The sequence below is a fragment of the Balaenoptera ricei genome, chromosome 7 (assembly GCF_028023285.1).
Source record: "Balaenoptera ricei isolate mBalRic1 chromosome 7, mBalRic1.hap2, whole genome shotgun sequence".
Classification (NCBI taxonomy): domain Eukaryota; kingdom Metazoa; phylum Chordata; class Mammalia; order Artiodactyla; family Balaenopteridae; genus Balaenoptera; species Balaenoptera ricei.
This window is the reverse complement of record NC_082645.1, coordinates 31,641,808-31,657,895: the sequence shown is the minus strand read 5'-3', so window position 1 is coordinate 31,657,895 and position 16,088 is coordinate 31,641,808. Positions and strand designations below refer to the sequence as shown.

Sequence of the window (16,088 nt, the reverse complement as noted above, 5' to 3'; positions counted from 1 at the left end):
TACAAGTTTCACTGAGAGATCCCAAATAAAGCCATACATTTGTATGGCTTAGTTTAGGAGATTGCTTTCTTCTCTGGCGGTAAGCTTAGATCAAAACCCCTGGAAGAAGGAAAGAGGTGAAATGGCAAGGAAGAGAGAATTATTGATAATTTAATCCTGTCAGGTGAAGCCCTTCAAATGTATGCCAGTGTAGAGAAGAATGAAGCCACTGAATTTTTAAAAATTAAAAACTAGCAGTGGGAAGGGGCAAGTGGAATGAGGGAATTAAGAGGTACAAACTCCTATGTATAAAATAAAACAGCTACGAGGATATATATATATATTTTTAATTAATTAATTAATTAATTTTTGGCTGAGTTGGGTCTTCGTTTCTGTGCGAAGGCTTTCTCTAGTTGCGGCAAGCGGGGGCCACTCTTCATCGCGGTGCACGGGCCTCTCACCATCGCGGCCTCTCTTGTTGCGGAGCACAGGCTCCAGACGCGCAGGCTCAGTAGTTGTGGCTCACGGGCCCAGTTGCTCCGCGGCATGTGGGATCTTCCCAGACCAGGGCTCGAACCTGTGTCCCCTGCATTGGCAGGCAGATTCTCAACCACTGCGCCACCAGGGAAGCCCTACAAGGATATATTTTTACAGCACAGGGAATATAGTAAAAATTTTATAACAATTTTAAATGGAGTATAATCTGTTAAACTATTGAATCACTGTGTTGTACACGTGAAACTAACATAATATTGTAAATCAAGTATACCTTAATAAAAATAAATTTAAAAAATAAATAATAAAGGAGGTATACATCACTGAAGTCATATCACTCCATAACTCTGCCCAAGTTTCTCTCAGTTGTTGTTTTAATAAATATGTCTTTCTAACTAAAAATGCCAGCAGAAAGCTTTTAGAGGTGCTTTTTTAAGGGTGGGAACATTGAAGTATGACAAGTGTCGGATGAGTCACTTATTTAGGTGTTGGCATTCCAATTATAGAGATAAAGAAACTCATCAGGATGCAACTGGAATGAAGAGTTATTTAAAGATCACTTTAGGGTTTTAATTACAGCAAAAGCAATGTTGACAAATCAAAACTACACTTAGCATTCAGCAGTTATATCTCCTTTGAAGAATCAATAATGAAATGTTCTGCAACTTTTGTAGATGATATAATTGAGTTTTATTGTAGCAATCAGTATTTTCCCCACATAACCATCTTTAGCATGTATTTTTAGCATGCTAAGTTGTTGTGAATGTACTACTTTGTGCTAAAATTTCACTGTACAATAAAATTTAAACAATTTTTGGTTAGATAGGTGAATATTTAAAATATATTCTAGCATCAAATATTTGCCTATTTTTGTTTGAGCCTTTTGTTTGAATAACAAAAACTAGTTAAAAATGTCTATTAGAAACTTTTGATTCCATCCCCTCCCCATTATTTTAAAATTATGTCAGATATGTGGATGACTAATGCTTTGAAAACTTAATACAAAATTAAATGCATGTAAATGAAGTGTCTTTCAATCACAGTACTGGTGATGACTTTGGGTAGATGGACATAGATAGCAAGGAGAAGTGAAACTAAATTTACTGAAGAGTAAAATATTTGGCTGAAAGATATTCAGGTATGATGTTATTAACATTTAAAAATCTGATTTTTTAAAATACTTTGAGGCTCAAGGGGGGAGAAAAGGAAAGTAAAAGAGTTCCTGCCTTCAGAAATATTTTTTCCTGAAGGCTTTTTCAGAAAGACTAATGAAAAATTCACTAAGTGTCTTATTAGGCATCTGCCAATATCTGAATGCAAGCCAGTAATTACCTGGTAGTTACCAATGAGCTACTAACTGTACACAGCCTGACTTATGCCAATTTCACAACCAATAAAAAAGAGTCATTCATCTGCGATGTCTGTAAAGAGGAATAGCATTTTTTTATTCCTTGCATTGTCCCCATAAAGACATAAAAAAAGCTGTGGTTTTCTAGTTGCATATTTGGAGGTGGAAAATGAGACTATTATAACATTAGTAACTTTTGTATTAGTTTGGCCACTGACCTTTCTTCTCTCTTAACCAGACTAGTATTATTGTTCTCATTTATTCTTTTTAATAAAACTAGAGCCAGAGCCCATCAAAAGAATGGGATATGCCAGTCATGACAAAGTAATCTGAGAGTATAAAAGGTGTATGAAAATTTCAGAATTACGTTTTTCTTTTAATAAGTCAAAGTTTAATAATGGAGAAAAACTAAACCATGAGTATCACTTTACAGTTTAGAATGTTTTTTCCCCCAAACATGTTGTGGTTTAAACCATACAGCATTCCCATAAATGAAGCATTATTACTTGCCTAGCCTAAGAATTTCTAAAAGTTCTGAATTCTGTGCCCTAAACGATAGATCAGATTACCTCCGAGGGACATGTAACTTGCAATTTGCTTGAGAATTTACATCCATCTTTCTCTGCTACCTCTTCTACCCCAACCCACCTTCTTAACAAGTCCAAGCACTACATCATAAAATTTTTTAAAAAGAGAGAGAATTAGTCAATTTGCTATCTTGGGAACATTTAGGTGCAATCTTAGTTACATGAATCTTTCCCTAATGCCTGTGTGTATTATTCTACTGGTTTTTACTCCAATAATTATATAATAATATGATATAATAATACTGTAGAATAGTATGCATACTACTGGATAACTGAGAGAGACAGTTAAATCACAGTTTCATTGTTCATTTTTTAAATTTCTCTGATTTCTTTTTTTTTAGATCTGCCCATTCATTCCTTCACTCATTCAACAAACATTTACTGTTGTCTCTTTCTGTGCCATGTATTATGTGATGCCCTGGAGTTACAAAGCTGAATAAGTCCCTGCCTTCAAAGCACCTATAGTTGAGTGGGGGGAAAAGACTGATATGAAGGTAAAAACATAAATTAGATTGGGGTTAGCGGTATATGTACAGTATTGCCAAAATGCAGGCTGGATTAGGGAAGTGTTTGGTGAAGTGATAGGATCTTTGAAAAATCTGAAAGATGTAGGACAAGCTCTCCATATGGGGAAATGAAGGAAGGATTCATCACACAGAGAGAACAGCATATGCAAAAATGTAATAGAGTCTTGAAACAGTATGGGGTTTACACAATTTGTAAACTGGAAGTTGTGTAAGAGGAAGATAATGACACTAGATGAACAAGGGCAAATTGGGGCCAGATTGTGACAGGCCTTGTACGTTAAATAATTTGGAATTTATCCTATAGGTCATAGGGAGACATTGATGGCATTTAGTTGATAGAGTGCTATTATTAGATTTGACAACAGCATGGAAAATGAAAGACCCTGGATGGGCAACCAATTTAGAGGCTGTTAAAATATTTTAGGAGAAAACACTTGAAGTGACTATAGCTGTGGGAATGGGGATAGAGTGTTACATTCAATAGTTATTTAGCAAAATAAAGAGGAAGGATCTGTAAACTTAAAACAGCAGAAATATTGGTGGTTGAGCTGCAAATATTAAGTGAATGATTTATATTATTATCTACTTAGCCAGGGGGAAATAACTCACAGTTTGGATAACTTATGAATTTCAAATATATTTATACATTTTTTAAAGAAATAAAAAGTACCAAACTAAGCATAACTTAGAGATTCTTCTTGAAAAGCTCTGTCTTGATGAGAGGTACCTTTATTTAACAAAAGGGTCAACATCAAAGAAATTCTAAGGATATGGTTAAACATTCTTTATCATATATTTCCCTAAAAAGCCTTTCTGAATACCTGATAATTTACCTAAAAGAAAGATGGCAAATGAGTGAATCTCTCTCCTCCTACTATCCCTTGAGATATAAAATAGGTCCAATGAGAAACTTGGCATTTCAAAGTGTTCTCCAGATTGAAATGCTCAGTTTTTAAGTTTAAATCTGTCTTTATACAGAAACAGAATGATTCTAAATATATTCTAAACACAATGATTCTAAATAATAATATTCTTCTTGTAGGCCTATATTTTTGGGACTGATTTCTTACCACTCCCAAACCACAATCCTCCTCAGAGAATTTTAGGCTTTGATGTTGGATAAGAAGTTCTAAAACTTTGTTGGAGCACAAATCTTTGAGTAAAAAGATCTTCTCAGACTGGAGAAAGAAAACCCTTAGCATCTTAAAAGAAGCTTGGGGAACCTAAGGATGAGGGTGGGTTGGGGTGGGATCCACTGTTAGAAAGCTTTTTCACCCTGAAATGTATGTGTAGCTTCACTGGGTCTCAGTTGCCTCATCCATAGAAATAAGGGTATTGGAAAAAATGGCATCAAAGGGGAATTCCAGAACTAAAATTCTAAGTCTCCCCGTTAGGTGGATCACTTTAGAATTTTTGCCAAATCCCAAAGTTTTAATTTCAGGTTAGTCTCCAATTTAAGCCTGTGAGGGGTTGAAAATCTGTAATAACCAGATTTATTTCCTTAATTAAAATCTCAAATTGCCTATCCAGTCCTCAGTTCTCCCTGATTATTACTGCAAAAGTTATTAATATCTTTTAAAGTTGAGTACTTGTGAACTTACCCAATGAATAAGAGAGAAGAAGACATATGTTCTTGAGCATGACGTTGTATTAGATGTTTTGCATGTATGATTTATTATTATTATTGGCTTTCAGTGGAAATTTTCTTAGCTTAATACTGTGGTTCCAAGAACTGGAACCACCCCCTTATAAACTCATACGTTTATTAGAAGCCTACTGTGTTCAAAAAACTGCTTGATGCAATACATGCTTTTTTCGCCATTCCATCAGTGAACACTATGAGATGTGTCATTAAAGCCATTTTGCAACAAGGAAATAAGTTTAAAGAGATTAAATAATTTGTCCAAAGTCAAATAGCTCGTAGTTAGAATTTGAACCCAGATCTAACTGGTTCCAAAGCCTGTTCCATTCTCCACAAGGCCCCATTGTTTTTGAAAAGATGACTGAAGATTTTCTCTCTGCTTGTTACAGTTTCTAATAGCAACAGTTATAGCATAAACACACACCTATACATATAAAGATATATCCATACTTGAATTTTTTCAGATTAATGTAAATAGTAGACATAGATAAATTGCAAAATATATGAGAAGTAAATAAAAACTTAAGCCATTAGAACATAATTACTGTAAATAAAAGAGTGTATCTCATTAAATCCAATTTTTTTGTGTGTTTGTTTATTTGAAGGTGTGAAGAGAACAATCATGTTGTTTAAAAATGTACACCTTGCTTTAGTGGGACATTTTGATATTTCTGTTTGCTTTTTCCAAACTAACTTTATCTCCCGCCTATGGGAAAACTTCTAATCTTATTTGAAAATTTATGTCACAGAATTCCTGAAATTTGAACACAGCAAAGATCCTTTGTCATTAATTTTATGCATCCTGAAAGTGTAGCCTTCTCTAATGAAATGTTTATAAAATAGGTTACATTTTATAGACATTTCTGAGAAAAATTTCAGCCCTAACTCTGCATATCTTCCTTAACTTAGAGATTTTGTTTTCCATTTAATGAAAAGAAAATTAAATACCAGAAAATTATATTTAGATCACAATTTCATTCTGACTGCTTGTATCAAAGCACATAAATTCAGATTTATTTTTCCTCATTTTTTTGTGAGTTGCCATTGAACTTGAGATAGAGAGGTAGTTTTTTGACAAAAAGACTGAAAATACTGTGTAAACTGTAATAACAAAAGGGTGAGCTAAGAAAAACATTGCTTGACCTTGAGTTTTAAATTTTATTTCTTCTAGTATTTTTTTTTCAGAATATTCTTCGAGTCACTGAATGATTTAACCTTGTGTTAAATCAGTCAGCCATGTACATATTTTATCCAGCACACTGGAAAAATATACACTCATAACTGCTAATTTCTCAGAAAAGTAATCATTGGGTATGATTCTAAACTATAGCTTATCACTGAACTTTTATTTTGTGGAAAAATTCTTTAAAGTTTCATGCTATTATGTTGACTATGACTCTTCATTTGTTTCTATACTCCTAGACCTGAAGATACTCATATTGAAGTGTCAGTATTGTATTGACAGTCCAACACTTTAGTTTGTTTATTGCTCTGGGAATCTAGTTTGTGTTGTGAGGAGGCAGTTCTGTGCTTGGATTTAAAATCCAAATCATAACCCATGCAGTGATCATCTAATCAATGTTGGGAAAAGAATCCAGATCTCAGCATGCTACTTGTGAAATAGCAAAAATATATTTAACGGCTTTTGTTCTGAGGGGGAAAAACACACTGAAAAAGACAAAGGGAGTATTTTGTGCTCATATATCCTGAAAGTCAGTAGCTGTTGCATTTAGGTCTTTAGAAAATGTAAATATCCACCAAAGCCCACTGAAAAAAGAGAGAGAATCTAATAAACACCACCATCCAATTTTACAATATTCTAGAGTGTTTCTTTCTTGGTAAGATATTGCATTTTAGTACTTTTGAAAAAAAATTTCCTATCATTCACAGTCCGTTACAAACAGTTGACTTCACAGGCTATTTTATGCCAACGGTGTTGATGTGCTGCTGTTTACAATACAATAAAAGTTAATGGAAGGGAGCAAAATAAAATTCAGTTACTATAGAAATGTTCCTGAACCAGTCAAATAAATTGAAATTAACTGCCATTTCTGAAAAGTTTTAGAATTTCAGTGTCAATCATATCTTTTACTTTTGTCCCTTGAATAGAACATGTTACGTTAAATTGTGTATATGTTTAAACAGGTTATTATTTTGCAAATGTCACATGCATTCCATATACTTTTTAAAATATAAATTTAAAGTATTACCCTAATATGAGTTTTCAGCCACTTTCAACAGTGTTATCCATCCCAAATATGACATGGTGCAGCATTGGGAATTAGTAGCTTTAGTTTTGGTTAGGTTACTCTCTAATTTAGGCAAGTTGCTTTGCCACACTATAGTTCAAAGTTCTCACCCACAAAATAGGTCTTCTAATCAATCAGTGATTTTTTAACATTTCTTAAAGGAATTGACTGAGGTTGGAACTGGGAGAGAGGAGGACTGTTCAATCAACTCGCTCACTTATCCCTAGTTATTCCTAGGACTACTAGAACACATTTGAAAATGCTTGTAATATATTACACTCTTTTCTGTTTTTATTCTAGAAGGATATTTATAATTATAGGAATGTGGGACGACCAGATACTAAATTCATGTAAATGGCTCTACTTGATATCTGTTCTAAAGTCAAAGGGCTTTTCAAAGTCTTCAGCTTTCATTAGGACGCTCTAACAAACACATTCCTAATGCATATGTATGTAGAATGTCATAACTTATATTTAGTATTGATGGTCAGCTCTGAAAATACATTTCCAAGTATCTATGAAGGTTTGTATCACCAGTAGAAAAGTCCAGAGAGTTTCCAAGCACCTGGAATATATCTTTACCAAGTGCATGAAACAGTGTTGTTTTGTTTACTTCAGAGATTGAAAAGCAGTGTCATCATCAGGAGACGATGTTTATAGGCACAGTCTAGTTGTCAAAGTAAATGAACTATCATTTACATTGTAAACTTATAAATCCTCCTATTCATTAGCAGAAATACTCTTTTTAGGTATTAAATATGAAAGTGGCCATATATGACCTTATATTATGGATAATTTAAAGATATGTACGTGAGGGAAGGGAAGGGATTAAATTATATGAAATTGAATATTCCTAATCTATGTAGAGAGTGTATATGATTTGAGGTGACAAGGTAGACAAAAAAAGACAAGGAATACCAGAAAAGGGTAGGCAAAGGATGCCTTCTGCCTTTTAATAATGGCTTTAATTTAAAGAAGAGCTCTAAATAATTTCTATATTTTGCCATCATACATTACATTTATTTCAAAAAGTTTCGCATTTAAGTGTCCCAATGTAAACTACTGCATTAAGGAAGGACATGTAACTTTTGTCTGGACATTTGATCAGTGTCAGTATTCCAAAGGCAGCCTCATATAATAGACGCTCAAGTAGCATCAGCTCATATCTGCTATGTACTCTGACATATGCTGAATGGAAGAACTTTATTTTTCCTCCTCTTCAAGGTTTCAGTGATGGATGAACTTTTTGAAAGATCATATTTTTTATTGGAAAAAATAAATTTTGAACATTTTATCATCATGTTTGGTGATGTTGACTATTCTTAGTGTTTCTACCATTTGATAATATTTTTATTGATTTTGAACAATGGATTTTGGATCCATTTGCCTGAAATTTTATTTGTAGTACTGTTTCCATTAAGCAGGGTTGTATTAAAGAGTAGGCAGGAAAAAATGTTCATGTAGGCAAATGTTAAATGGAATATTTTGTAGCCTGTTGTAGATGGTTCTGAGGAAATAATTATTTTTAAAAAATCTTCTGCAAACACTAACACTGAAGGGGATGCCCAATTACGGACAAAGAACAAATGTTCTTGGCCCTAAGGTTACATCAAGCATACTCTTTTTGATGGGGCGTTTGTAACTAAAGCTACTGACTCAGCAGTCATTCTCTGGAAATTAGTATACTATGGCCATTTTCCCCTCCACCCACTCTTCTCCATTACTCTCTATAAACTAGAAACCGTTATTCACCCACGTACTCACCACTGTCATGAATCTTCCACTTTCTTGACATGTTAGATCACTTTCTTCCATCATCTAATTTTATCATCTGTTTACCAGCCTACACTCCTTTTGTAGCCTTTGATTAATCTCACCTCATTTTTTGAATGCTAATTGTTTTTCTTTGTTTTATAACTTCCTTTTTGGTTTTCATGTTCTACTACTTTAATTCCTGGCTTCTCTACATACCTTATTGTAAATTAGACTTCTAGAAAGATATCAGGGACAATTGTTAGTGTCAAGGTCTTTCAGAATAGAGGATTAGTGAGGGTCCTGATCTTCTCTTCTGAAGACACGTTTCAGTCAGGCTAAATAGTTTGCACAGTACTGCCTAGGGAATGGCTGTCATTGGTGGTTTTTGATCAGGGAAGAGAGATGCGAGATAGAAAAAATATTGGAAATATTTACTGGAGGGAGTTCTACTTATTCTATCTTTGCCTCCTTGCCATGCTCTGTATGCTAGAAGGTGGACTTCTGTGGACTGCATCACCCCGGCTCTTTTACCTTCCAGCCTCAGATTGGATTTAAACCATGGGAAGCATTGGCAGGAGATTAGATAATGGAGGAAGAAAGAGGCCAGAATATTTATTTATCCCCTTTCCCTCCATGACACAGTACAGTGGTTTAGCAGTGGCTGAGTTCCTCCACCAAATGTCATCTGCTTTTGGTAGGTGGCTCTTTTTCCTTAGCTACAGCTTTCACCAGCTTCTGGTATCAGATCTAGGAAAGAACTTTATCATCGGTTCCTTAGCCACACCTCTGTAAATAATTAAGAGAAAAATAATATAACCACTTGTGTATGTAAGACTGACTTCTTTCAATTAAATTCTTTTCAATTATCATTTAAAAACATGTTCTGTGTTTACTACAGGAAGCTTGGCTGATACAAAAAAAAGGTTGGAAGAGTTTAAAAACAATGAGAAAAATTAAACTAATTTTGCAGGTGTGAGGGAAGGTGAGACTACTTGGGACAATGACACCAAGAATAAGAAAAATGGGAGAGTCTTAAAATATATTAAAAATCAAAAGATGATAGAATTTAATATTTTATTTGATATGCTTATTAACTTTAAAGTTTTAGGAGATTGTTTCCAAACTGTCAGCTGTAGAGTGAGGGTCAGGTTGACTTTACTGGATCATTCAGGTGTTCCAAACAATACATAAATTCTTTATAACTAAAAGAAAAAAAAAAAATCAATATTCAAGTTACTCTTATCTTGATTCCTTCATAAAAATAACTACTGAATTTGGTGGTTGAACTTTGTTCTTCTTTTGAAAATATTTATAATAATTTTTAAATAACAAAATTAAAAATTGTTCCAAATAATATTTTAAAACGACATTTACATCCTTGAAGTAAATCTTCGAGAAAAATCAGAAAAAAATATGGCATTAGTAGTAAAATTTCTATTTAAGTACTAACCCACTGGGCAAAGCTATGTTGAATCTGCCATTATCCCAATGTAATATCTTACCCAAAACACCAACTATAAGATTTTAACTCAACAAAAGATGAGTACTATGTCATTGGTGCATTTTGTTCTTAAGTATTTAAACTAGGTTAGTCCCAGATATACAATTAGATTGGTATTATCCATGAATATACTTGCTTAGCATGATAAATGATATCCCCAAAAATGAATAATCAAGAGTATTGTAATAGAGTATCTGTAACTGTGAGGCAACAGTTAAGCTGAAAGCATATTCTGGATTTCCACTTTTTTCTATTTATCATAATTACTAGGAACCTTACCAGGATAGCATTCCACTTGACTAAAAGAGAAAAACTCCACAAAGGAGTATTTCTTCGATTTATTTTTTGCCAAATATCAACTCCTTTCTTCTGATACATATAGTCTATGAAATAAAAATTAGGAGCCTAGTGCTTGAGTGGAATGCTGGAAACAGTACAATAAATACCGCTGTTGTACAGAATAGAGGCCTAACTACAGAAAGCAGCTTTAAAATAGGTTTTAAATATATAATAAGTACCTGTTAAACTACAGCCCACACAACTGTTCTGTTTTTAGTGTCGTTTTTGTATGTCTACTGAATACCTATAAAATGAAAGTTTCCCTACATTTATTTTTTGCATTTTTCTTTTAATCAAACAAAGGCAGTCTTATGTATAATAGGGGGCCATATTATTTTTCTCTTAAAAAAGGATAACCATTATCATTCTGAGAAAACATTGACTACTTTTTCCATAAACTCAACCATGTCTTAGTAAGAATTTGTGTGTTAAATAATTTCTCACATACACCATCACATTTCATGTTTATATTTCATATATATTTTGTCTATTTTGTCAGCTCCACTAACTGCCAAATTACATCTCAAGATTAATCTTTTTTGTTGCTCTGTATTATATGTATGTATATATAATACATGTATGTATATATTATGCATATATATTACAGATATGTTACATATACACACATACCTAATACACGCATGTGTATATACACACACATATAGATGTACATATATACACATATCTATAAGGTGAAAATAAGTATATAAATAGAGATACAACCAAAAATAAGCAATTTTATTTTTCTCATTCTGAATCAGGAATGTTTCCCATACCAAAATATATAATGCTTTGGCTCAGAACATCTCATTTACTCCCAATGTAGGTTGAACTCTTTGTGTTGATGGAAAAACAAACACAGCATTCATTCATTTATACTTATCATTTATCAGTTACCATATAGCAGTTTTTTCACAGAAACTTAGGCAGATAGTCAAATAACTCTCATAAGGAGATTTTAGGTCCTAAAGAGGAAATGAGGCATACTGCCAAGTTATGAGTCAAACCCCAGAAAAGGCAATATGTAAAGATTCTTGTTTGTTTGTTTTGCTCTCTTTCATTTTACTTGATTTTTATTGGCATTGGTTGTGGTGTTAGGGAACACGTCACTATCTCTTAGAGAGTAGCTTGTTGGAGCCACTATAGTGTTACAGATGTATGAGACTAGATTTCTTTTGGTTAGCATAGTTGGTGTTGTTACTTCATTTCTTTTTTCTAGAAGGAATACTCTGGTGGTTGTGTTTGATGCTTGCTGTTTGGGAAATACGTATGTTTACCAAATGAATGGGCTTGGAATAGGCTTGTATAAAGATACTAGTGGTAGTCCTGTTTTTCTTTGTCAGTATCAAATAAGGAATTGAATCAAACAGATTTAATTCCTGGGAAAATGGACTACTTTCTTTCACTTTAACCTGACTTTTTTACATTCTTTTGTACATCCAGCTATGTGCCAAAAATAAGAGTTCATTTTTCTGATCTCTATACACTTATATTGATTACCTGATAACAGAGGGTTTCTGGTGGCCAATCACTACAAACTCAGAGATAGCAAACTTGCCCTGTGCTTAAATTGTCTCATGTCTGAAAATCATATACAGTGTAATTGCATTCAAGTAATTAAATAAAATGATTTTCACATGGAGCTTATGAAATTAGTCCCATTGTTTTATATATTTGTATTAGTTTGCTAAGGCTACCACAAACTTGGAGGATTAAACAGCCGAAATGTATTTTCTTAGTCCTGGAAGCTGGAAGTCCCAGATCAAGATGTTTGCAGGTTTGGTTTCGCCTGAGGCCTCTCCTTTTGGCTTGTAGATAGCTGTCTTCTTGCTGTGCCTTCACCTGGCCATTTCTCTGTATGTGCACACCCCTGGTGTCCCTCTCTTCTTGTAAGAGAAGTTATATTGGATTAAGGTCCCACTCTGAAGACCTTAATTTAACCTTACTTACTTCTTTAAAGGCCCTATCTTTAAATACAGGTATATTGGGGTCTAGGGCTTCAACATATGAATTTTGAGGGGACACAATTCAGTCCATAACCACACTTTACCTTACTAGGATGGCTTTCTTAAAGGCTAGTAGGTAAAATGGCAAAGAACTCAGCAGCCAGCAAATCCGATTTAGATTCAAATACCAGCATCTTCATTTACTAGTTTTTTTCCGTCCTTTCTGGTCAAATTACTTAAGTTTTCCAAATCTTAGTTTTCTTATCTGAAAGTGAGGTCAACTGTTTCATGATAGAGTTGTTTTGAGTATTAAATTAAATAGGTGTACAAAGTTGATACGTTACTATGGGGTTTCTCAATCTCAGAACTATCGATATGTGGGCCTGATAATTCTTCCTTCTGGGACCAGAATGGCCTCCCCCACCCATTAGAGCCAAGGGCCTACTTTCTGGCACCCATGGGCTGAATAAATGTCAGTTCTAGTTATTGAATAGTTCAACAGACTGTGCTACTTTTGATATGCTAATAGGCAAGTTCTTACAATAACTTCACTTTTTGTACAGAAGTTAATTGAATCTCTGGTGGACTGACATTATTTTAAAGTGATGATTAATTTTTGAATCCCTATTTAATGATGTAATTACTTGCTTGGCATCTAAGGAAATCTGAGTTGAATGTTTCTGAGACTTTCCATTTTTTCTGAGGATTTTTATTTTATTTTGAAAAATTTCAAACATACACACATGTTGAAAGATTGCTGTAATGATCACCTATTACCAAGAGTCACCCAATTGTTAACATTTTGCCACATTTGTTTATCTTTCGGAATGAATTTATATAGCCAAAGGGGGAGAGTGGGCATAGTTTGCATAAATAACTCAGACATGATTCATTCTGGTAAAATGTCCTACTTTTCATCTTTCTTAATTCAATTCTACTTATCACTGTGGCAATGGGCTCCATGTCTGGGAATTACATGGATAATTCAGTTTGAGTATCTGCATCAAAAGTGTGCACATCTGGATTTTTCTTGTTCTTTTTATATCCTTCATATGCATAGTATCTCTTCTGAGATGGATTTCTGGCTAGACACTACATTATTTATAGTAGTCAGTGGCTTAAAGTGTCACCTATTTGAAGGAGTCTTAACTCTTTTATTTCTATATTTTCTGAGTCATAATGAATTCTCTGATCACATTTGGCCCATCTGAGTAAAAATAACAAATTGGTAGATTTAAAATTTCTACTTCTAGTTAACAATATAAACTTACCCAGCATTTTAAAAATAAGGCTGTAAACCTCCCTAGAAAAAGTGAATTATATTTTAAATTTTGATAGTTTTTCAGTTACTGCTGAATGAGGAATATGCCAAACATAAATTCTGTCTTTATGTTCTAATCTATAAAAAAGTACATATTACCTGAATTATAGTACCTTTTCTCATTAACGAACATTTTGCAGAATTTCTAAAAGTAGATCTAAAAATTTATATAGAGAAATATATTGGAATGTTTGTGTAAATTAAGGAATTTCCATTTTCTTTATTTATTGCTTTTTTTGAAAAAAATTGAAGAACCCTCTATCACATTTTAAAATTATTTAACTCCAATCCACCAAACAAATTTATTACATCTTATTTACCAAATAGGACCCTGGAATCTCTTGAAAGAAATATTTACATTTGTGAAGCTCAATCTACTGTTTACATTTAAACCCAGTCCTCTAATGAATGTATAATTATAAAACAATTTTAATCTGCAACAAAGCAGTTTTATAATTGTTAAATCTGCATGATGCATTGTTATTTGTCACACTTATATTTCTCCATCCCTATCCCAGCTTATTTTGCAAGCAAAAATACTCATAAAATCTCAGTGACTAAAGTGGTTAATAGTAGTCTTATAGTCACTCTATCTCCAGGTAGATAGACATTTCATCCTGGATATATAATTTAATCCATTTAAAAGTGGGAGAAAGCAGTACAATGACCTGTGGATTTAAGGAGGATATAAGTTAGAAACAACTGATGGAGATATACATATATATATAATTTTTAAATGTTGGATGTTATTTGTTTCTAGTGAAGCAGCCATTACTTGTAAGCAGGATTGAATTCATTTTCTTCCCAGTGGTTGAACCAATCTAAATCTGAGCAAAGCAACCTCCTGCGCCAGATCCTGCATTCTCTTAACTGGTAATAAAGAACCTTGCCGGCCTGACAGGTTGTCACAGCAATTGTTCACATGAAGTTCTGTAGCAGTTGTATCTGTCAGCCCATGTAGTATTGAATATTTTAACTGGCAGTCTTCCAAGACTGAACATTAATCTTACCATCTCCTATTACAGTCCCTAATCAAGATATTCCAGGGGTGATTGCACTAACATTGTTTGAAGACTACATCTACTGGACTGATGGGAAAACCAAGTCACTCAGCCGTGCCCATAAAACCTCGGGAGCAGACAGACTCTCACTGATTAACTCATGGCATGCCATCACAGATATCCAGGTGTATCATTCTTATAGACAACCTGATGGTAATTATTCTTTCCATGATTTCCATAAGTGCATCAGCATCTTTTAGTAACATTCCATTTTTGTTTCCTTTAAGGTTAAGTGTAAATTTATTTTTGAGAAAGATTACCAGATTTGACTGCTTAGCATAATTGTATAGAATAAATTCAGTTGATATCAAATACTGCTGTTAAGGGATATGGTTAGAAGCTCAATAATAGTACAAGAATTATTGATTTGTTGAAATCATATTAACCTGAAATGACATTAATACATTGTAATTGGAGAAGTGAAAACTGCGTTCTTGAAATCATTTATTTACAAAATAGTTATAGGATCCTAGTTTCTGGACTGCTAGGTGAAAGGAACTATATTTATGTAGCTCTAAGGCTCTAAAAATGAGAACTGTATCAAGTTTGCTTAAGCATACGTCTAGTAGGAATTGTATCAGGCCATATGGAATAAAGTTTTGATTATTTTGCTACCCACTATACTATTAGATGTAGATCATCATTTCATTATTTTATTTTACATTTATATTTTTAAACCTGTGTATATACTCATCCAAAATACTTTTAGTCTCTGTTTGTTTTTCTGATGGACACTTTTTTCCTACTAAAATACTTGCTATTGTGGAGATACATTCTTAAAATTATTTAATGATAAAATAAATGTCATAGGATGATGAGTAGAATTTTTAACAAAATAAAATTCTATTTATAATCTTGATGAGTTCTTGATTACAACGTTGTATTCAAATACAAGTTATGAAGCTTAAATGTCTGATCTCTCATCCCACGTTATCTTATTGGTCTTGATTATCCTATTCTGTTGTTGTTTCTTTCTCATCTGTAGTCTCCAAACATCTCTGTATGACAAATAATGGAGGTTGTAGTCATCTGTGCCTTTTAGCCCCTGGAAAGACTCACACCTGCGCATGTCCTACCAACTTCTATCTTGCAGCTGATAACAGGACTTGCTTATCCAACTGCACAGCCAGTCAGGTGAGTGGAGGTCTAGAAATCATTTCATGGCATGTATGAGCAAGTTGTTAAAAAGGTTTTGCCTGTGTTTTGTTTATTCACGTAAACCATTTTTGAAACATCATTTTTTTTTGTTTGGCATAGCATTAGATAAACATTCCATACATTGTAGAGAGGGTCACAGAGTAAGGGAAAAGCAATTTGATACATATTGTTAAAATGGGA

General features: G+C 33.5%; 1 protein-coding gene across 1 annotated transcript in view; it reads left to right on the top strand.

The window, feature by feature from the left end:
- The window catches only part of LRP1B (LDL receptor related protein 1B), a 1,532,882-nt gene that overhangs the window by 1,301,048 nt on the left and 215,746 nt on the right, over nt 1-16,088 (top strand). The window contains exons 60-61 of the mRNA XM_059927092.1: nt 14,715-14,903; nt 15,736-15,884. Coding sequence (XP_059783075.1) covers nt 14,715-14,903; nt 15,736-15,884 — 338 coding nt within the window. The remainder of the gene's footprint in view (nt 1-14,714; nt 14,904-15,735; nt 15,885-16,088) is intronic.